Source organism: Heterocephalus glaber, unplaced genomic scaffold (assembly GCF_053883595.1).
Source record: "Heterocephalus glaber isolate CG9 unplaced genomic scaffold, H.glaber_assembly_v1.0 deba00001790, whole genome shotgun sequence".
Classification (NCBI taxonomy): Eukaryota; Metazoa; Chordata; class Mammalia; order Rodentia; family Bathyergidae; genus Heterocephalus; species Heterocephalus glaber.
The window spans coordinates 2,306,423-2,328,606 of record NW_028258473.1 but is presented as its reverse complement, the minus strand read 5'-3'; the positions used below and the strand labels follow the sequence as shown (position 1 = coordinate 2,328,606).

Here is a 22,184-nt window from a genome sequence, read left to right as displayed (position 1 = left end):
AACTTTATTCCAGAGGCACCCTCCCTATACATGCAGGAAATGAACATCCTTATCCTCAAATACAATGAAAACATCACAAAGAATCTGAACAAACAGGTCTTGTTGAATACCTTTCAGTTTAATATGATTAGAAAATACAATTTTATCACTAATCATAGAGTACAAGTTTACCTATTTCTTTGGGCCTTAATTTTGGAAGGCTCCCATGTCACAAGAAACTTATTAAATTTGTATTATCTTATTAATTTGTCACATTATAGGGTTCTCAATCATGAACCTTGTGACAGGTAAGAAAATATGCCTCTTCTCTTCTACAGTTTCCTTGTATATATACACAAATATTGTACCTATGATTTTCTTCTGTTTTTATGTTTGCCTCCATACTACATTGTTAAATCCTTAAAGGCAGAGAGGACATGAGCCAATCCAGGAGGAGGCCCCTGGGCCGCCATAGCACCTCTCCCAGAAAGAGGAGGTGAGCCACATGGGCACCAGCAGCACCCCCCACACCCATCAAAATGAGAAGACATGTAAACAAGCCTCAAAACCAGACATCCAGATCACCTACAGCAACCCCAAAGGGAAATGAGATAGAACAATCTGATACACAACCACCTGGACTCCCTGAACTGGCAACAAAAGAGAATCTGGAAAAAATGAAATCAGAAATAATTTCTCAGATAACAGCAGAGATTGTGCCCATAGTGCAAGACATGATTAATAAATCTAGAGAGGACACAGATAAAAAAATAGAGGAGCTGAGGAACATGATGGAATCCCAACATAGGAAACAAATTGAATCCATGAAACAGATACAAACAGATTTCCAGGACATTAAAAACCACTGAAAGCTTACACAGCAGAATGACCAATGTGAGGGCAGAATTTCAGATATAGAAGATAAGATTGCAATTAGTGACAAGGAAAAGAAAAATTTCTTTAAAATTGTAAGGAACCAAGAGAAATCAATCCAGCAGCTGCTAGACGATGGAAAGAAGAATAACATAAGACCGATTGGAGTCAATGAAGAAACAGGAAAGAATGCAAATGACATAAAAAAAATGTTCATAGAAGTGATGGCAGAAAACTTCCCAAGCAGGGGAAAAGAACTTGACATACAGATAAGTAAAGCATATAGGACTCCAACTAGCCTTGATAAAAAAAAATCTACACATAGGCATATAATAATTAGGATTCCAGAAATTAAATACAAAGGGGGAGAATCCAACAAAAAGAAAAAGTCATTGGGCGGGGGATTTAGCTGAGTGGTTTGGCCGCCTGCCTTGCAAGAGCAATGACCCTAGTTCGACCCCTGGTACCAAAAAAGAAAAAGAAAAAGTCATGACAATGATAAGTCAATACGTATCAGTTATAACCATCAATGTTAATGGTCTCAATTCACCATTCAAAAGAGATAGACTGGCAGAATGGGACAAAAAGCAAGATCCAACAATATGCTGCATACAAGAAACACTTAATTCAAAAAGAAACTCATGCACTGAAAGTTAAAGGGTGGAAAACAATACTCCATGTGACAGGAACCCGAAAAAAAGCAGGAGTAGCTATCCTCGTTGCAGATCAAGTGGAATTCAAACCAAAATCTGAAACACTTCTGGTCCCAAGAATTTCATATAAGGGATAGTCAACCTGTATGTACAAATCTATTGTGAACATGTGTTTTCATTCCTCTCAAGTAAAAACTTAAGAGCAGAACTGTTGGTTCTTAACAGTAAGACAAGTAATTTCTATATTGTTTTCCAAAATGGTTTTGTCATTTTACCTTCACATTAGCAGTATTCAAAAGTTCCAACTGGTTCACACCTAAGCTGACATCTGTTCTTTTAAAACTTTTAACTTCATCTCCCTAATGCTCCCTAATGACTGTAGAATACAATCTTGTTATTGTACTGATTAGTATTATTTTGATTCTATTGTTGCACATCTTTCCTTGCCCTGTACTGGCTATTTATCATCTTCTTGTGTCTACTTTTTAAATGGGTTGTCTATTAATGAGCTGTAAGAGTTTCTTATATATTCTGGTCATAGGTTATATGCATTATAAATATGAGCTGTTTAAGGACTACTTTTCATTTTCTAAATATCTTTTAAAGTTCTAAATTTTGATGGAATCTCATTTATCAATTTTTTTCTTTTATACATCGTGTTTTTCGTATCCTAGGAAATTCTTGCCTACCCCTAAATTCATAAACATTTTCCCTTGTAATTTCTTCTTAAAGTTTTATAGTTTTAGTCTTTCATATTTAGGTTCATAGATCCTTTCAAGTTATCTTTATCTATGGAAATAAAGGGTTGAGGTTAATTTTTTACATACAGATAACAGGTGTTCTAGTACAATTTGCTGAAAACACGATCTTTTCCTCTGCTCTTGAGTTGAGTTTATGTTCTATAAAATGTTAATGTTAAATAATCTTTCAAAATTCAGTGGACCATATATGTGTGGTTTTATTTCCACATTTTCTGTTTTATTCCAATGATCTATATGTCTTTCCTCACGCCAACACTGCCTTGATTACTGTAGCTTTACAGGAGTCTTAAAATTAGGTAATAAGGGCTGGGGATTTAGCTCAGTGGTTCTGCCACCTGCCTCGAAAGCGCACAGTCCTGAGTTCGATTGCCAGTACCAAAAAAAAAAAAAAATAGGTAATAAATGTCTCCCAACACTGTTTTTCATTTTTCTTTTTACTTTTCTAGGTCCTTTGTACTCCTACATGACTTTTAAATTTCAATATCCAATGCTTCATTTATGGCAAGTATACATAAACCTGAATTTTTATATATATCTTGTGCTTTCTAATCTTGCTAAATTCAAATATAAGTTCTAGGGGCTCCTAGAGATTTCTTAGTATTTTCTCTGTAGATGATCATTTCACCTACATATAAAGATTTTACTTCTACCTTGCCAATTCTATGCTAATTGTTTCTTTTTATTGCCAGACTATTTTGGTTTGGGCCTATGTTTCAAAGTTTAATGGACAAATGAAGAGTAGGCATATCTGCCCTTGTTCCCCACCTTAGGGAAAAAGCATTGTATCTTTTCCATTCATATAAGGCATTTTTGCTGAGGTATGGAGTACAAGTCTTATCCGTTGAGAAGGTTCTGTTCCACTTCTAGTCTCCTGATAGCTTTTAAGATGAACAGCTGTAGAATTTAGTCCAATACTTTTTCTCTAACTACTGACAGGGTCATAAGGCTTTTTCCTTTCCTCTGTTAAAATGAAGACTTATGGGGGTGGATCCTCCAATGCTGAACCAATACTGCCATCCCTATAATAAAATCACTTTCTACATACTGGCAGATCTGACTTCTAATACTTTGCTTCGTTAAACAAATTTCTATCTATGTTCATACTTTTTTCTTCTATTATCTTTATCCAGTTTTAGGATTAGCACAGTGATTTCCTAAAATGAGGGGAGAAGTGTTCCTTCTTTTTTCTGCTTTAAATGATTGATATAATTCATCAGTTAAAATGTATATGAGCCTGTTGTTGTCATATAGGTAGGTTTTCAAGCTAGGAATATACTTTCTTTAATAGGTGCTACTCAAATTTTATATTTCCTCCAGAGTCACTTTCATTGATTTTTCTTCCAAGGTACTTCTTAGAAATTGTCAAATTTATTTCAAAAAGGATTTTTGTAATATGCTTTCTATATCCTTTTAAATTCTGTAAAATCTGTGGTAATGTCCTCTATATTTTGATATTGTAATTTTTAAAATGTATAATTGATATTGTGTAATAGGAAGAAAAGGTCTAAAGGAGTAGGGCAAGTGGGAGGGGTAGGGGAAAGGAAAGAAGGGAAAAGAAAAAATATGAGAAAAGGGAAAAAATGGAAACAAAGTCTTTTCAAATAGGGAAGGGTGGAGAGGGTGAAGGGAGGGTAGGGGAAGGGGAAAAAAAACAAGAACCAAGATACATCGTGTAAAAGGTACAAGATCCCAATGATGAATGTAACTGTATTTTATATCTAAAATGTATCAATAAACTTAATGGGAAAAAATAAATTCTTAAAGGCAGACAATGACTTTTCTTTACACCTCCAGCATCTAGCACCGTACCTGATAATAAAATAGTTGTTTAACCAACAATGACTAAATATATGAAATTCCCAGGGCCATAATTACCATTAAGTGTCATTGTACCATGAGAGGACTTTCTTTAATTGTCAATTTGAGCGAAGGAAGATGACAAAATCCAAAAAGGTATTCAGGGGCAACTGTCCCTTGCTTGGAGTTATAGTAAGGACAGGAAATGCTTACCTTGCCAAAGTGCTCAATTAGGATTTCTACCACGATGTTCTGAAACTTGATGTTCATCATAGCAGCCACAGTATCCTCTTGAGCACGCATCAGGGTGGGCCCAAAGATCACTCCCATGTTGGATGGGGTCATAAGATTCTCTTTGCTATGTTCACAAACACTGCCAGAAGAGAAAGAAAATGATTAACAGGACTTGTTCCAATACCTCCTTGTAACTGAAACTGAGTTACTGTAAGTAGTTACAGGTATTAAGGTAAGAGAAGCTAAAATGTCAAAAGAAAGGAAAAGCCCAAAAAATAGATAGCAAATACTAGTCAGCAACACAACATAGTATGTAATTAGGAGTTAGGTCAGTTAATCTTAATTGTCAACTTGATTGTATTTTTTCAGGAATGAAAAAAGTGACTAAGACACCAGTAGTGGTGAACATTTTTCATATGTTTATGGGAAGTTCACAGTTTTTAATTTGAGAAGTGTGTGTTTATTTCAGTGGCCCAGTTTTTATAGGGTCTTTAAATTTGGGGAGGGCTAATTTTTTTGAGATCTTTATATATTCTAGATATTAGTCCTTTGTCTGAGGAGTAGCTGGCAAAATATTTTTCCCATTCTGTAAGTTGAGTCTTCACTCTGTTGGCAGTTTCTTTTGGTATGCAGAAGCTTTTTAATTTGATGTGATCCCATTGGTTGATTCTTAGTATTATTTCATGTGCAACAGGGGAGGAACAAACTACTAAACATGAACAAGAAAAAAAGATATCTTAAGGGCATCTCAGGAATCAATAAGACTGCACCCATCATAGGCTCAAGGGTATAAGCGTGTAACCTTAATTTGAGAAGAAAGTCTCTAGGCTCTCCACTTGAGAAGGGCAATCTAGGGACTTGGTTCCCTGGATTCATTTCACCATGCTCAGCCATCCAGGCACTCAGAGGCTATTGTACCCATGGTCCAAAAGACCTGGTTCCTGCTCACAATGGCAGCAGACCTCATAGTCATCCATGTGATACTGGTTGTGTCCGCATGCAGAATGCAAGAGTCATGGGGTCATGGAGACACTCACCCAGATTTCAAAGGAAGGTATGTATAATTTATCCCTGAGATGTGCATGTATAAAGCTGTGGGAATTGAGCTTAAGGGACTGTGGAGACCCTAAGAAGCAGGACATGCCAAGAACATAGAATATCTATTGAGGAAAGCTGCAGGCAGCAAGTGGAGCCAGCCTGAGAGAGGCCATGGGGGCTGCAACCAAAAAAGCCATAAGGGCAAGCCTTTTGGAAATCACATATCACCACTGGATATACTGGACATGGAGCTACAAAACTTACCATTTGCCCTGCTGGGTATTTGTCTTGCTTTGGTCCTATTTTTTCTATCTCCCTTTCCTCCCTTTTAGAATGGTAATGTTTACTCTGTGCCACTGTACCTTGGGATTATGTAACATTCTTGTGTTTTTATAGGGGTTCATAGTTAAGGGGTTGTCTTGAATCTCGGGAGACTTTGAATGTGAACTTTAGAGAAATGCTGGAACTCCTGAGATTTTGGGGAAAGGATCATTGCATTTGTGATTGTACAGAGCATGGTTGTATCATGTTAGGCTTTTATTAACTTGTTATTATGTTTACTTGGAGATTAAATATAGTTTAAGGAGATGAAAATTGACAAAGGGTGGACTTGTGCCAGTTAATCTCAACTGTCAGATTGACTGGATGAAGAGATTCCCAGAGAGGTGACTGGATCATAAGAGCGCTATATTAATCACTGGATTAATCCAATGATATTCAGAGCTGAATGCACTGTTAGGAGGTGGGGCCCAGTTGGAGGAGGTGGGCCACTGGGGTGTACCTTTGGAAGATACATATCTCTCCTTGGGAATGTTTCTCTGTGCTCTGTTGCCTGGATGCCACGAAGTGAGAGACTTTGCTCTATTATGCCCTTCCCCCTATATGTCCTTGCTTTGGAGCCAGCAGATCATGAAATGAAATCTCTGAAACTGTGACCCATAAAAAACCTCTCTTCCTCCAAACTGCAGGTGTCAAGTACTTTGTCCCAGAGATGAGAAAGAAAGCTGACTAGTCAGGAGTCAAAGTCAGCATATGAAGACATAGCAAATTTATCTAGCAGCACTGAGGGATTTAAGAGCCAGGTGTGCAGAAGGGTAAAGAATTTGGAGAGGCATGAGGGAAGCAACAGGGCATTCAAGACAAGTTCAATGACATGTATAAAGAACAACAAAGCACATGGAGAAAGTCCTACCAGTCACTCTGATCAGGAAGCTGGCCTCTTCCCCAACCCCAGTAATTCTCTCTAGCTTGTCTCCTATTTCTAATCCATATGCATAGTCTAGGCCAGTGAAGGTGAAGCTTTTAGAGCTTTCAATGATAATAAACAGCCCGCTGTGGTACGTTTGCCATAGATTCGTCACTGCTGGAAAACTGACCTGGGCTTGAATTCCACAAGGGCACTCATCAGCTGTGCAACAGGGAACATTTACTCATTCTAATCTGAGTTTCAGTTTTGTCATTTGAATAAACAGTACCTATTTCAGGGACTTGTTGAATCAATAGAGCTAAATTGCTTTAGCATGGTACTTGGCACCCTGAAAATATCTATTGTTATTAGGGAACCTCCATTCTAGGCTGACCTTTGCCATTCTTGTATACTATGGATAGCAGATATCGGAAAGAAGGAAGAAAATGTTCAAATGGGAAAGGGAGCAAGGGAGGGGGGAGGGGAAAGTGAAGGAAGGGAAAAGGAGAAAATAGAAGAGAATGAAAATGAAAACTAAGCTTTTGTACATAAGAAGAAGGTTAAAGGGAGATGAGGAAAATATGGAAAAAAGAAGAATCAAGATATATTATGTACAGGTACACATTTCCTATGATGAATGTGATCGTTATGTATATCAAAAGTATACCAATAAAATTAATTTTTAAAAAATAAACTGCTTACGTTAGGGTTTTCTGAATACACATCCTTGTTTCAGAGAGATCATATTTTTGTTCATGCCAATCTCTTTGCCTAGCATATCCCCCTCCACCATAACTAAGGAATGTTTCTTTATTCTTCCAGATTATGGTTATATGACAACTCCTTCAGAAAAATCACAGCCCACTGTCCTCATCTAAACTGACACCATTGGCAAGTCAAGTATGGTGGAATTTTGTTTACTTATCTGCCTTTCATACTAGGTGATAAACAACTTCCAAGCATGTTCTTGGCATACTGCAGGTACTACTTAATTATTTATAAAGGAACTGAGCTCCTTTAATGCTTTTTAAAATACTACTGAAGGCAGCCAAGTAAAAGGCATGCAGGCCTTTGGTCAGTTTGGCTGTGGAGGTGAGGAGGCTAGAAAAGGGACCTGTCAGCTGTCTACTCAAAACACTAATCTTCCAAACCCACACAAGCTAAGGCCTCTAAGAGAATCACCCATCAACGAGCAAGTTCTTGACACTAAGTAGGTAATTGAGGGGATAGAATACTTGGACAAATCTTAATGATGTCTGTTAAGTCCTTGACAAAAGCTGGATGCCATTCAGATGGTAATAAGCAGCAAGCATTCAGGGGCTTAGATATTGTTGGGCTGCTGATAGGTCCCTTTCAGCAGTTTAAATAACTCTGCAGTTAACCTTTATTATTTAGTGACAGAAATTTTCAGATACTAAAATGGAAAACTGGGGCCCGGGATTTAGCTCAGTGGTTCCTGTGCCTGCCTCACAAGTGCAAGGTACCGAGTTCGATTCCCGGTACCAAAAAAAAAAAAGGAAAACTGTCTCCATGCTGCCACCAAATAATCCAGAATGGCTAAGCCACTATTGGCAAAGTAGAAACATTTTCTTATACACTTCTGTGAGCTTTGAAGAAAACTTATGTTTGTTTAATATTTGAGTAGTTCATTGAATCATCACAACTGCTTAAAGCAGTGTATTTTAGCTTGGAAGACTAGGTTCACAGAGGGTAAAGCATTTAGGAAGGTCACAGTTTGTGAATACATGGCAAGGTAGGGATTAAACCCATCTTTGTTGGTGCCTAAATATTAAAGTCATCTCAAGGCATCCTCCTCCCTGATTGTCTGTTTCCTCTTGAGAGACCAAAGCTTCTATAGGAGACTTTTTATGACTCTTCCTTTTTTTTTTTTTTTTGGTACCAGGGATCGAACTTGGGACCTTGTGCTTGCGAGGCAGGCGCTGGAACCACTGAGCTAAATCCCCAGCCCATTGATAGGAGACTTTTTGAGCTAAAGTCACCTATTTCTTTGAGAGAGGTTCCTGGTAGCCCATGTAGGATATTCTTCCTTTTCAACCCTCTAGCAAGACTTAGAAGGTTACCTGTTCTTTAGAGGAGATTCTTTGCATGTGTCATCTCTCCTCTCTCTATATATATATTGATAATGATAGGGATTGAACCAAGGGACTCATGTATGCTAAGCAAGTGTTCTACCACTGAGCTATACCTCCTGCCCTAAACATTTAGAAAATCATTCAGAGAGACACAAGTCATACGTGGGTTAACAAGATGAATAAAGCCAAACACAGTGAGTAGTCATAGTGAATAGTGAATTACCTAGACATATGTGATATGACCTGATGGCAAAGGAATTGTAAAAAGCTTCTATTCCACATGGAGTAGAAAAAAATGGGTATGATTTCAGTATCTAAATTTACAACAAAGTGGGTAATTGAGGGAGGTTGTAACAAGTCTCCAGTTCAGGAGAAAATAATTGTCAGTAGATAGTGTAGAGATAATAAATTAAAATATCTGGAGGGACAAAAAGGTAACTTAAATGAGGAATATGGGCCTGATGGGAAGTGGCTGCCCTATTTAGACAAGCAGAAATTCTATAGAGAAATATTATATCATCACACCCTTAGAAACACACCATCAAGAGAGTTATTTCCAGTTTTTGTTGATCTAACATAGTATATTTAAAGCACTTAGGAGTAGTAAGGGTTTGTTAAAGTATTTGGGAGTGATGAGGGTTGTGGCAAATTAGAAGCCTGAATCATTACAGAGCGTGTGACTCCTACTCAACTCCAGCTGACCATGGCCATGTGGGCATGTAGGTCCAGTGTGGTCAGATTGTCTCATTTCTGAAATCTACACTTTGATGTGAACTATTTGGATTTTTTAAAGTGGGGGGCTAAATCTTTTATATTCAAAATAGTGCAAGACAAATAAAACACAGTGTGGCCTCGATCTGGTCCATAAGGCTAAATCTTTTTTATTCAAAATAATGCAAGACAAATAAAACACAGTGTGGCATCGATCTGGTCCATAGGCTGCCAGCTTGAGACCTGTGGTTTAGAAGGCCACCAGGCAGAATGGTAGAGAGCTGTTTATATGAAATTGAAGGTCGCATCTAGCTTTAAGGTTCAATGATTCTAATGCCTATGTAACCTGACTCCTAACTAAGATGGCCACTTCAAATAATATTCCTGCTTCCATTACTAAGGTACCACATGGCTCTAGACCTATCTTTTCCATTCCTTCATACATGAGAAAGACATTAGGTAATCTAGAGGGTCTTCTAGTTCTACTATTCAATAAATCTTGAAAAATAATAGGAGGGGAGGGACAGCCACACGTTATGTGTCTCATGAATCATCAATAAGTGTGCCTGCCCTCCTCCACTCTACATAAACAAGTGTGCGCACATGCACAGACACCAAAATAGAAGAACTGGAACAACAGCAAGTTTCCAGACCCAATTGTGGAAAACTTTAAAGGATAAGAAAACATATTAATAAATACATTAACATATACAATATTATATTTAATAACATACTATATAAAATTATATTTAATAATATATATTAACAAATAAATTACAAGAAAAAAAGAAAGTTAAAGAGGAAGCCTATACATTGGGAACATGGCAAAAACACAGAATTCTTATTATATTTCAAGCCTAGGCCTCTGTGTTCTTTATTAGCCCTCCAAGTGATTCTAGTACTTATCAAAGTTTGAGAACCACGGTTATAGATTAGGTATCCCCAGATTATAGCAATCAGACAAAATTCAGCACACTATCTGTATTTTATAAAAACACAGTTTTGTTATTCATGTAAATATAATCCATGGCTGTTTTCACACTATAATGATAAAATTAGGTAGTTGTGACAGAGGTCATATCACTTTACAAGGCCTAAAATATATACTACCTGACCCTTTTTGGAAACATTTGTCAAACTCAGCCAGAGATTAAATGAGGCTTAAAATCATTTCATCATATTGCCATGTATATGTACAATTTGGATACTATTCAAAGGGGAAAATGATATATTTAAAACCACTGGTTATTTGAACACAGAATATTTGACGATATTAATTATTATTTTCTTTTTAGATATGATAATGTTATTATATTTAAGTTTAGAAATAGTTTTCTTCTTTTCAAGATACAAACTGAAATGTTTATGGATGAAATAAATATGATGGCTTGAATTTGTTTCAAAAAAACATGGGAGGAGAGGGAAAAACGGAGGATATAGATGACAAAAAACTGGTCCCATGTTGCTAACAGTCAAAGCTCAATGATAGGAGAGTTCCTCATATTGGTTCCTCTATTTTTCCATATGCATATTTAAAATTTTGCATAATAGAAATTTCTTTAGAAAGAAAAGATAATAAGGGAGAAAAGAGTGAGTTAGTGTTCCAAGGGAGCAGCATCCTACCCAAGAATGGTGCCCTCTGTAAAGGGCAGATAGCTTTGGTTTCCTCCACTGGTGCTATATTATCTGGAAATTACTTTAAATACTTAAACACAGTACAATAGCCTGCATTTCATCAATGCCATCAATTGAAACAGACTTTATTTTATGTACCACTAAGAAAGAATAATGTCACTGTCAAATGATCATGTAATATTTTGAAGACATTTAAATAGAAAATTAACTGAACAATAAACATAACTGAAATGACGTTATCAGCAGCTATTACCAAGTTTGTACAGGCAGAGATTATAGTTACATCAAAATGGCTACCTGACAATAGTGATTTTAAGAAGACATTGATTGTAAGCTGTATCCAGAATTCATATGACAATTCAACAAAAGGTGCCCCTAGAACTGATGAAATTTGGTACATGATTTTGTTAGTTTACATATGTACTGTAGGGCAGCTTAGTTATTACTGTAATGTTCTAATTGTGAATACATACATACTCTAAGGATAACTAATTAGTATTTTAAAGACTAAGTAGAAGCCAGAGGGCTGCTATAAGCTTTAGCTAATTTCATCTCCAATTAACACTGAAGTCTTTGTTAATTACATGATAGGTGGTAAAAATGATTTTCTCATGGCCTGGATGTGTTCAAGCTATACAAATTTGATGAAAATCTTGTATAGACACCCCAGCTTTGCATAAACAGGGTAAAAAACTATAGCAATGGTCAATCTTAACATCAGTAAAGTAGATAAACTAATGATATGCATCTTTAGATGTGATCTAACTTAATGTACGCATCACCTGTGATTTCTTCTACCTAGGAATGTAGGAGGAATCTATTCAGCCTTTAGGTATAATCTCTGCTTTACAAGAAATACAGGCAATAGGGGAAAAAGCCAAAAAACAATACAATGAAGAATGCAGACAAAATTATAAGTTACACCCTGTAGGACAACTGGCCTCATCAATAAACCAATCTCATAAAAAGTGGGGTACTGTACTAGAATTAAGAGATGAAAAGGATACAAGAAGTACATATAATCTGTGGTCCTATATTGAATGCTACTTTATATGAACATCTACAGGGTATTCTAAAAGGGTATTTTTGGTTAATTAGGAAATTGTTCATACGGTCTAGAAAGGTAGAAATTGTTGACCTGAAAACAGATAAGCCAAAGAATATTGTAATTTTATCTTCATAAAAAATATAAATATGTATAGATAGATAAACACAGAGAAAGAGAGAAGGAAGGGAAGCAGGGAGAGAGACTCAAAAGAATATACATTATATTATCAGTGGTGATTAATGCTGGAAGTAGAAAGGTTTTACTTTTTTTGTCTGTATTTTTAAATTTCTACAATGTACAATACTGCTTCCAAAATAACAGGAGTATTATTACAAAAGTAAGAAAGCTCCACTAATCCTAAAATCTGTGACCTTTACAGTGATCCAGGCCTGAAACTGCACAGTCTTGTGTTGCAGACTAAATCATCGGGTTGTACTGCTTGGTTCCAATTGTGTTAGTATAATATTGTCCTAACTGCCTCAAGTGAAACTTTTATAACGGATGCCGTCAGAGCATAGAAAAGAACAGAGAAATGGGACTTCATTGAATTTATAGAACAGGTTGTGCAACTCTTTTTATATCTGCTTATTGGTAAACACATGTCCGAATGGCAGAATTAAGCCAGAGACTTGTTTTCATTGTAATATTCCACTGGTAATGAGATTGCTGGGCCTCCTATCTCTCCTATCATAGTGGCCTCCTATCTCTGACAGATAGAAACTTCAAGTATCAAAAAGAAGTGGATAATTGGGAACCCCAAAATGGCTGAGGTCAGTTTGTTTCTGCCTGGTATTACCCTAAAAACAGGCTGGCAGTGGGAACATATTACAAAGGCATAGATAGAATCACCAAATAGATATGAGAACAGCATTTGCAGGAAGGATAATTACGTGCATTTTTAAAGCACATGAATTTTCTTCTGTATAAATTTCTTAAACAGAACTAAATCTGTATTTAAATTTCCATTTTCTATACAACTTTTGGTTATAAAAATTTTCAAACATATACAAGTGTTGAAAGATTGGAACTATGAAGACTCAGCCTGTTTCTAGATTCAAGGATTAATATTTGGCCACATTTTCCTTCTCTCTCTGTATATCCTTGCTAAACCTTCTGAAAGTAGATTGTTTTAATCTTAAAATATTTCAGCATGCATCTTCAATGAACAAGCAAATTCTCCTACAAAACCACAGTATCATTTTCACATCTTAAAAAAGTACAGTAATTCTGTATCATCTAGCCAATATTCAAATTTTCTCAAATGTCACAGAAAGTCTTTCATAGATGATTCATTCAAATCTGGATCTACTCAAAGTTCATACACTACATTTGTTTGTTTTTTTAGTCTCAGTATAAAACACTACCCCTTCTTGTTTTTGATAAGTCCAAGGCAGTTGTCTTACAGAACATCAAATATTCTATTTTCCATATCTTTCATTTCCTGTATACTTGATCAGCTTAATTTGAATCAGATTCAACATTTTTGGCAAAAGTATTCCATAGTTTATGCTCTGTACTTCTTACTGTATTGAATTGAATGGCATATAAGGTCAGTATGTACCAGTATTAGTGATGCTAACTTTCATCAACTACTTTAAGGTAGTGTCTGTCTCTCATATTGCTTCACTGCAAAAAAAAATTTTATTCCATTTTAATTAGTAAGAAACCTGTGAGCAATACAATGAAATTATATAAATACCCTGTTCTACAATACTCTTTTACCTAATGGTTTTGATACTGCTGATAACAGGGAGTGAAACTGTAGAATAGAGATGATTCTATCATTCCTCCTACATTTATCAATTGGTGTTCTGTAATAAAAAGTTTTCCTTCCTTTACCAAACCCCATGAGCTTTTGTTTATTCATGCATTATAATCAAATCCTGGTGTTGAGGTTGCCACAAATGTCATCAACAGCTGCCCTTGCAAGCAGGTAAGTCCTTGTATCGTTTGACATATAACCCTATTAGTATTTCCACTCTTCCTCGCTATGTGGTACAACTTATCCAAGGCTCACCTTGTATATTCCTAGCCTCACACCTGGAATCAGCCACTTGTTGAAGCATCCCTGGTTCCTTTGAAAAGGGACTGCTATTTAGAACTGGACACTAGGTATATTTATTATCTTTTGGGTAAAATAATTTCAACACAGGTTCAGTGAATACAGGACATTTTTTCTTGTTTTATTTTAAAATTATAAATTCATATTAACAGTCTCAATTTTTTTGGGGGGGATACCGGGGATTGAACTCGGGTCCTTGCGCTTGCACAGCAGGTGGCCAAACCACTGAGCTAAATCCCCGGCCCCAACATTCTCAATTTAACTTTAATGTTATATAAAATTTCTTTGCACCTTTAATTTTGTATCCATTATCTTTTTTTACATCACAAATCTTGGCTTTGATAAGATTAATATATTGACTTTTCTGCTTTATCCTTGTGAGATGTATATGTGTGTGCATTTTAAATCATAATTATATCACTACCAATAAACCTACTGGATGATAATTAAAGGTTTTTTGGAGCTCTTCTTGTTTTTAAAGTACATCCCATTAAGCATGAGTCAGAGGACACTACTGACACATTAGTTGAAATAACTGCTTTCTTTCTGTCATTATGATATCAAATTGATAAACATGTAGATTCATTTGCTTTTCTAGTGATCAGCTTTAAGGTTATAATCTTTTATTTTTTATTTAATGTTATTTTTAGAAATGAAAATATTAATATGGTTTAAAAGTCAAAACTAATAAGTAGGAAAACTTGGTGGAACCTAGCTCTTATCCTTATTCTCTACAAATTATTTAACACTTATCCCTATATAACCATTTTCATTAGTTTATTTTTATAACTTAATTGTGATATGTTTATATGTTATACATTCAATATTTGAAAGGGAAATTAGAGGTTTTAGTATACTCACATGATGGTGCAGCTGTCAAGATTCAAGAAGTTCTCATTACTCCAAAGAGAAATTCCATATCTATTATCAGTCACACTCTATTCCTTCTCATACCACTACTTCCTGGTCCTTGGCAACAACTTATTTACTTTCTGTTCCTACAGATTTAACATTTGATATCAATGGAGTCATATACGGACTTTTATGTCTGATTTCTTTCACTTAGCATATTGTTTTAAAAGTTCATGCACATTGTAGCATGGATCAGGATTTCATTTCTTTTGATGGCCAAATAATATTCTACTGTATGGTTATTTTCTTTATCCATTCATCTATTGATGGACATTTGGTTATTTCTACCTTTGGACAACTGTGAATAATGCTATTATGAACATTTATATACAAGTTTTTGTATGGAAATATGTTTTTACTTTGAGTACATATATATACTGAGGAATAGAATTCCTGGGTAATGTGGTAACCCTGAATTTAAGTTTTGGAGCCATGGGTAGTTTTAAAGTTTATCTTACTGGATGTCACTTGAGAAATATAATAAAATAAGCCATGAGGTTTTTAAAAATTTTATCTTACTGGATTTCATTTGGGGAGAATAATACAATATATGTGTATATTCTTATTTTCCTCACAAAAAAGCTAGCATATTACATACCCTGTTTTAAACCATGGTTTTTTTGGTTGATTTTTGTTTTATACCCTGCAATTTGTAATGAACTCTAGAAATTACTACAAAGACAAGTTCATGGATATCTTTCACATTCAGTTCTATTATGACTGCATAATATTACATAGTTGAATATACGTTTACTTAAGAAGTCTCTATTGTTGGAATTGATATTATATTGTAATTATAGCATAATTACAAACCTTGTGCTTACTTGTGGAGGTATATCTTTACAATTGATGCCTAAAAGTGGGACTGCTAGAACCAAGATTAGCTAACTCCTGGTAAGAGTGCTTTCTGCCTATTTTTGAGCCATGTAAGTTTATCTTTATTCACAACACTGAATCCCCTGGCCAGGAAGTACCACTTTGGAGCACATGTGCCCCTTCCACACACCTATCTCAGAGCCACTAGGCCTACTCTCTTCAAAGCTGCTATTACTACCTGCCACACCAGAATAAGAAGGTGACAGGACTCCTAACAATTCCCACTTCTTGAGATTTTCCTACTTGCTGTGCACTTTACTCAGGTTCATTGCAATCCACATTAACAGTCCTGCAAGTTTGGGTTTACTGTTCATTGTAAAGATAACCAAATCAGTTCAGAGTGGATTGCCTAAGATTATACAGCTAAATGAGCTGAAGAGCTACCATTCAAAACCTGCTTAGTCTAACAGCAAAGCCTGTATGCAGTGCACTCTATCTTAGTGTTACCCTCTGACAGACAAGTCAGTGGCATCATGACTCTGAAAGGATATATACAACGGTCAAGACAAATTCATGTTCTGCAGAGTACTCAGTCTGTCCAGCAAGCAGCTGGGAGTTAGGACTATGCAAACTGGGAGGTCCTGCCATGTGGGCCACTACTCTGACAGGAACTTTTTCTGAAAACCCAGCAATTACTTACTTGACCAAATGTCTTATCAGAAGTTCCAACATCTCACGGTTCTTTTCTGGTAGCTTGTATACTAGGGAATGAATAGCTCCCAGCCGATAATCCAGGTTGTCTGATTCTGTCAAAGGAAATAACATAAGAAATGGTTTGGCTTCCTGGGCAAATGGACTGTAAAACCTTTCCTGTGTAGACACACCCACAAAAACAGACACACAGAGGCAAGATGCAGAAAAAGACAACCAGAGATACAGACAGAGTCAAAGAGAGAAATAGAGAGAAAGTCAGGACAGAGAGAGAGAGACAACAAAAGCTACAGAGAAAGACAGAAAGAAACTTGAGGATGGCAAAAATAGAAGCTAGAAGAGAACACAAGACAAGACTGTCTCAGAGTACTGGCCGAAACAGGTTGCTCCTAAAGACCCACACATAAAGTTCCAGTTGGAAACCCTTTCCTGCCCAACTTTCTTGGGGTCCTCATTGGCTGCTGCTGCCTCTGGGTTCCTAGGAAAATTACCAGGAGAACCCAAATGTGCGAAGAAAAGCTCCCTTGCCTCAACAAAGACCCATTAAGAGGTCAAGATCCTTGAATCCTTATCCTCTCCACCACACAGGGCACGATGCAAGATAAGAGTGTGTCCAGGTGGGAGACAGTCATATATAATAGACTCAGCCAAAACTCTTAATGGATCTTCAACTGCCAACCCTGGAGGTGATTCAGTATGCCCTACTTCCCATGTACCCTCCAGTCTGCTCCCTCAGTCTTTTCATCTAGGAAATGGGAAGCTAATGCTAAAAGAGTAGGTGCAATGCTTTACAATACAACTGAAAATAACTTGAATGGGCAAAGTGTTGAAAGAAGCTGAAACAATAGCTGTGATGTAACTGTTTTACTGCCCCTTAGTAATGTAAGCCAGTTTTTTTGTTCTAATGGAAGAGGCATTAAATAAAGTCTATACTTGTCACATCTCTCAAGTCACCCAATCTTTTCCCAACCCATTCAACTAACACTGATTTATGAAAAATTATACAACTCTTGAGTTAGCATGCAGGGATACTCTCATTTGGGAGTAGGCAAAATGAGTATATGCTTTTGGTGTTTCTGCCTTCAGCAGTTTTCTTGGCTTACTGATGTAAAACTTTCAAAGAAACCAGGACAGCACAATTAAATAGTTACATACTTACTGGCAGCAGAGACCAGCTCTTTATGAAGCTTGTAGGTCATGACAGGTTCAGAAAGATTCCTGAAATTATGGAAGACTGTAAGTTCCTTTTAAGAGGGAGTAGTCAGACCTTGATTGCCCAGTTCCATGGGCAGCATGGCAGAAATTTTGGAGCTCCAAAGCTTAGTGTGGTCATATACATTTTTTTTCTTCACCTGAAGCTTTATAAAGGGAATTCAAGTTGCTAGTAAATCAATAGAAGACCTACAAAAGTATAGGCTGAGGCATCTAGCAAGGTCCCCAATTAGCCCCCCAAAGTGAAAGGAAAGGCAAACCAGTCCTGCAAAGTTCTGAAATAGACCTACTCTGAGGGCTACCATGCATCCAATCCATACAATTTGATAGATCAATGGTGAAGCAATTTCATTATTCAAATCCCAATTTGATGCTCAAATACGTTTCTCCATTTGGTCAAAATATATTGGCTGGTCAGAAAACTTGTGTTTGGCACTGTGCCAGGTATTGGGGCTTCAGAGATGAAGACAAAATAGTTCAAACTTCTAAGAAGTTAAAAGTCTAGTCAACGACAGTGCTATATACAAATTTTTTAATGCAGTGTGACAACTGCGTAAGCTATATGGTAAGTGGCTGAAAAGAAAGAAGTAACAAATAATAATAATAGCAAACTTTTTATTGTTTTAACTCATTTAAATCTCATGGCAACCCAGAGAAATAGGTGCTGTGCTATGATTATCTCCATTTTATAGATGAAGAAACTAAGGCCTAGGAGATGTCAAAGAACATATCCAAGAGAAAAACAGCTTCTTCAATATTTAGAATCCAGATGCTGGAATATAGCAATGTGAGGAAGAGAAGGAGAAGGGCAGTGGGTCCCCTGGACCTAGCAAGAATCTGAACTGAGAATTAGAGCCCGTGGGAAGTGAAGAGAGGGACCACAATGTAGAAGAGGGAGGGGGGCACGTGGTCCTTTCTCCCTGAGCCCCAGCTTGAAGTGTGGGAGAGGTGTCTTGAACTTGCAGAGGTACAGTGACTACTGGTGACCCCAGAGGCCTCCACAGAGAAATGCACCAGTGGAACAGAGGAGTAGATGCTGTGCACTGCAGTGGCTGGTGAGTTATTTGGATTCAAATGCCACCCAGGGGAGTGATTGACCAGTAACCATTTTGGAAAGGGGCCAACAGAAGGCAGAACTCAGAGCAGCTAAGGGTTGGCTCCATCTGGCAGCTCCAGTGCAATGGAGTTCATGCTGGCAGGAGGTCAGGGGGCAGAATTCAAGTTGTCAGGAAGCCTAGTTCAAACCAGTAGGAGGCACTCAAGAGTGCTGTTTTGTTGTAGTTGTTTTGTTCTGTTCTTGTTTTTTCCATTTTTTTTCCTTCCCGTTTTCTTCACTAGTACCCAAAGCTTTGATAATGTTCCTTTACCCTCTAGCCTTGCTTCTAATCTCTTTCTCTTCTATTTCTCTATTTTTTTCCCTAACCCTTTTGAAAATTCTTCCACTGAGGGTACAATTGTCATGTTGAGGGGTTCTTTACTGCACAAAATTTACTGTTTTGTTTTAGATTTGGTTATATAATTACAAATCCTATTTATACAGTTAAAGGTGGCAAATTAATAGTTACCACAGTTTGTCATTTTCTAGGGTGTGTTTCATTCTATTGTTATTACTGATTGTACTACTTTAGCCAAGGTGACATAATTCTTCTAATCAGTTGTTCTTCCTTGTATGTCAAGACTGAGATTGCCAGAGGGTCACAAAAAATACTATAGGCCAGTGTCAAAGAACCAGGGGCTAGGACAAATAAGTAGCACTTTCTCATCCAAATAAATTGAAGAGGTAAGATCTTATAACAGACTCAAAATCCAAAAGCCAGCTACACCTGGAAGACATCTGAGAAGTAGTCATTTCCTAAGGGTCCTTGACATGAGCAATAAAGATACCTACCATATGCTGGAAAAATTGGGTTTCAACTTGCCAAAGATTAAAATTAGACCTATATCTCTTGCCATGCACTAAACTAAAATCAAAATGGATTAAACATCTAAATATTAAAATAGAAACGCTGAACCAGTTGAAACAGAGGTTAGATAGAACTCTTTTGAAGACATCGGTGTAGGAAAAGATTTCATGAACAAAACCTCAGCTGCCCATGAACTAGCACAAATAATCAACAAGTGGAATCTCTTCTTATTAAAAAGCTTCTGCACAGAAAGAGAAACCACCAGCAGTGTGAAGAGACAACACACAATGTGGGAAAAAATGTTCACCTGCTTTTCCTCAGACAAAGGTCTACTATCTCAAATCTATAAAGAACTTAAAAAGATCAGACCTCCCAAATTTAAAGACCCAATCCAAAAATGGGCATCTGAAATGAACAGACATTTCTCAGACAAAGAAGTAGAAATAGCAAATAAATACATGAAAAAATGTTCAACATCACTGGTCATTCGAGAGATGAAAATGAAAACAATGCTGAGATTCCACCTCACTCCAGCAAGAATGGCTGCTATCATGAAATCAACCAATAACAAATGCTGGTGGGGCTGTGGGGAAAGAGGAACCCTGCTCACCTGCTGGTGGGAGTGTAGACTCGTGCAAGCACTGTGGAAATCAGTATGGAGATGCCTCAAAGAACTAGGACTGGAAATCCCATTTGACCCCGCTATTCCACTGCTGGGGATCTTCCCCAAAGAATTAAAAGAATCATACCACAGTGATATATGTGCACCCATGTTCATAGCAGCACAGTTTGTAATAGCTCAAACTTGGAAACAGCCCAAATGCCCATCAACTGGAGACCGGATCAAGAAAATGTGATTTTTTTTATAAAATGGATTGCTACTCAGCCATAAAAAATGAGAAATTGGAGACATTTATAGCTAAATGGATGCACACTGAGGCGATACTCTTAAGTGAAATAAATAGGACACACATGTATAAATACCGAATAGATTTTCTGGTGTGAGAAACTGAAAACGTAAATGGGGACTAAAATGTATGATAGGTAATGTGAAATAGGAAGAAAAGGGGCAAAGGGGAAGGAGGTGGGAGGGGTAGGGGAAAGGATAGAAGGGAATGGAATTAATATGAGAAAATGGAAAAATAGGAACAAAATCTTTGTAAATAGGGAGGAATGGAGGGATTGAAGGGAGGGCTGGGCAAAGGTGAAAAATAAGAACCAAGAGAGATTATGTAAAGGTGCAAATTTCCAATGATGAATGTCATTATATTGTATACCTAAAATGTACCAATGATTAGAATGATTAATGGATAATACCAAATAGGAAGAAAAGGTCCAAAGGGGTAGGATTACTGGGAGGGGCAGGTAAAAGGAAAGAAGGAAAAGGAAAAATGATAAGAAACGGAAAAAATGGAAATAAAGTCTTTGTAAATAGGGAAGGTTGGAGGGGGTGAAGGGAGGGCTAGGAAAAAAGGGAAAAAAAAGATACCTACCATAAACAACTTACAAGCCTACTATCCAGAGTATATGAAGAACTAAAATAAATCAGACCCCCCAAATTTAAAGACCCAATTCAACAATGGGCATGGGAAATGAACAGACATTTCTCAAACAAAGAAGTAAAAGTAGCAAATAAACATATGAAAAAATGTTCAACATCACTGGTGATTTCAGAGATGCAAATGAAAACAACATTGAGATTCCACCTCTCCCCAGAAAGAATGACCGCTATCAAGAAATCAACCAATAACAAATGCTGGTGGGGCTATGGGGAGAAAAGAACCCTTCTCCATTGTTGGTGAGAGTGCAGACTGGTTCAACCACTGTGGAAATCAATATGGAGATAACTCAAAAAACTAAGATTAGAGAAAGCATTTGACCCAGCTACTCCTCTGCAGGGTATCCTCCCAAAAGAATTAAAAGAATCATACCACAGCAATATATGCACACCCATGGTTATAGTGGCACAGTTTGTAATAGCTAAAACTTGGGAAGAGCCTAATTTCCCATCAACTGGAGAGTGGATAAAGAAGACGTGGTTTTTTAAAATATAAAATGGAGTACTACTCAGCCATAAAGAATGAGAAACTAGAGACATGTATAGCTAAATGGATGCACATTGATGCCATACTCTTAAGTGAAATAAATAGGACACACATGTGTAAATAGTGAATAGTTTCTCTGGAGTGAAAAACTAAAAATGTAAATAAGGATCTCAATGTATAATTGATAATGTGAAATAGGAAGAAAAGGTCTAAAGGAGTAAGAGAAGTGGGATGGGAAGGGAAAAGGAAAAAAGCAAAAAGAAAAATGTGAGAAAAGGATGTAAATAGGGAAGGGTGGAGGGGGTGAAGGGATGACAGGGGAATGGGAAAAAAATAAGAACCAAGATACATCATGTAAAGGTACAAGAACATAATGATGAATGTAACTGTACAGTACACCTAAAATGTACCTATAAACTTAATGGCAAAAAAAACCTTACAAGTATCAAAGCATGAATTAAACTAAAAATGAGAAAAAAAAAACCCCAAAACCCCAGAAAACTAGAACACACAA

The 22,184-nt window shown here is 36.8% G+C and overlaps 1 protein-coding gene across 4 annotated transcripts in view; it reads right to left on the bottom strand.

The window, feature by feature from the left end:
• Window positions 1-22,184, bottom strand: part of Ophn1 (oligophrenin 1) — a 508,962-nt gene that overhangs the window by 86,272 nt on the left and 400,506 nt on the right. For all 4 annotated transcript variants that reach the window (XR_015448092.1, XM_087203252.1, XM_087203253.1 and 1 more), the window contains 3 exons: window positions 17,669-17,727; window positions 16,499-16,604; window positions 4,277-4,436 (listed from right to left, as the gene is read on the bottom strand). Coding sequence is in view for 3 of the 4 variants with exons in the window: in XM_087203252.1 (XP_087059378.1) it covers window positions 4,277-4,436; window positions 16,499-16,604; window positions 17,669-17,727 (325 nt within the window). In the remaining variant the exon portion in view is untranslated. The remainder of the gene's footprint in view (window positions 1-4,276; window positions 4,437-16,498; window positions 16,605-17,668; window positions 17,728-22,184) is intronic.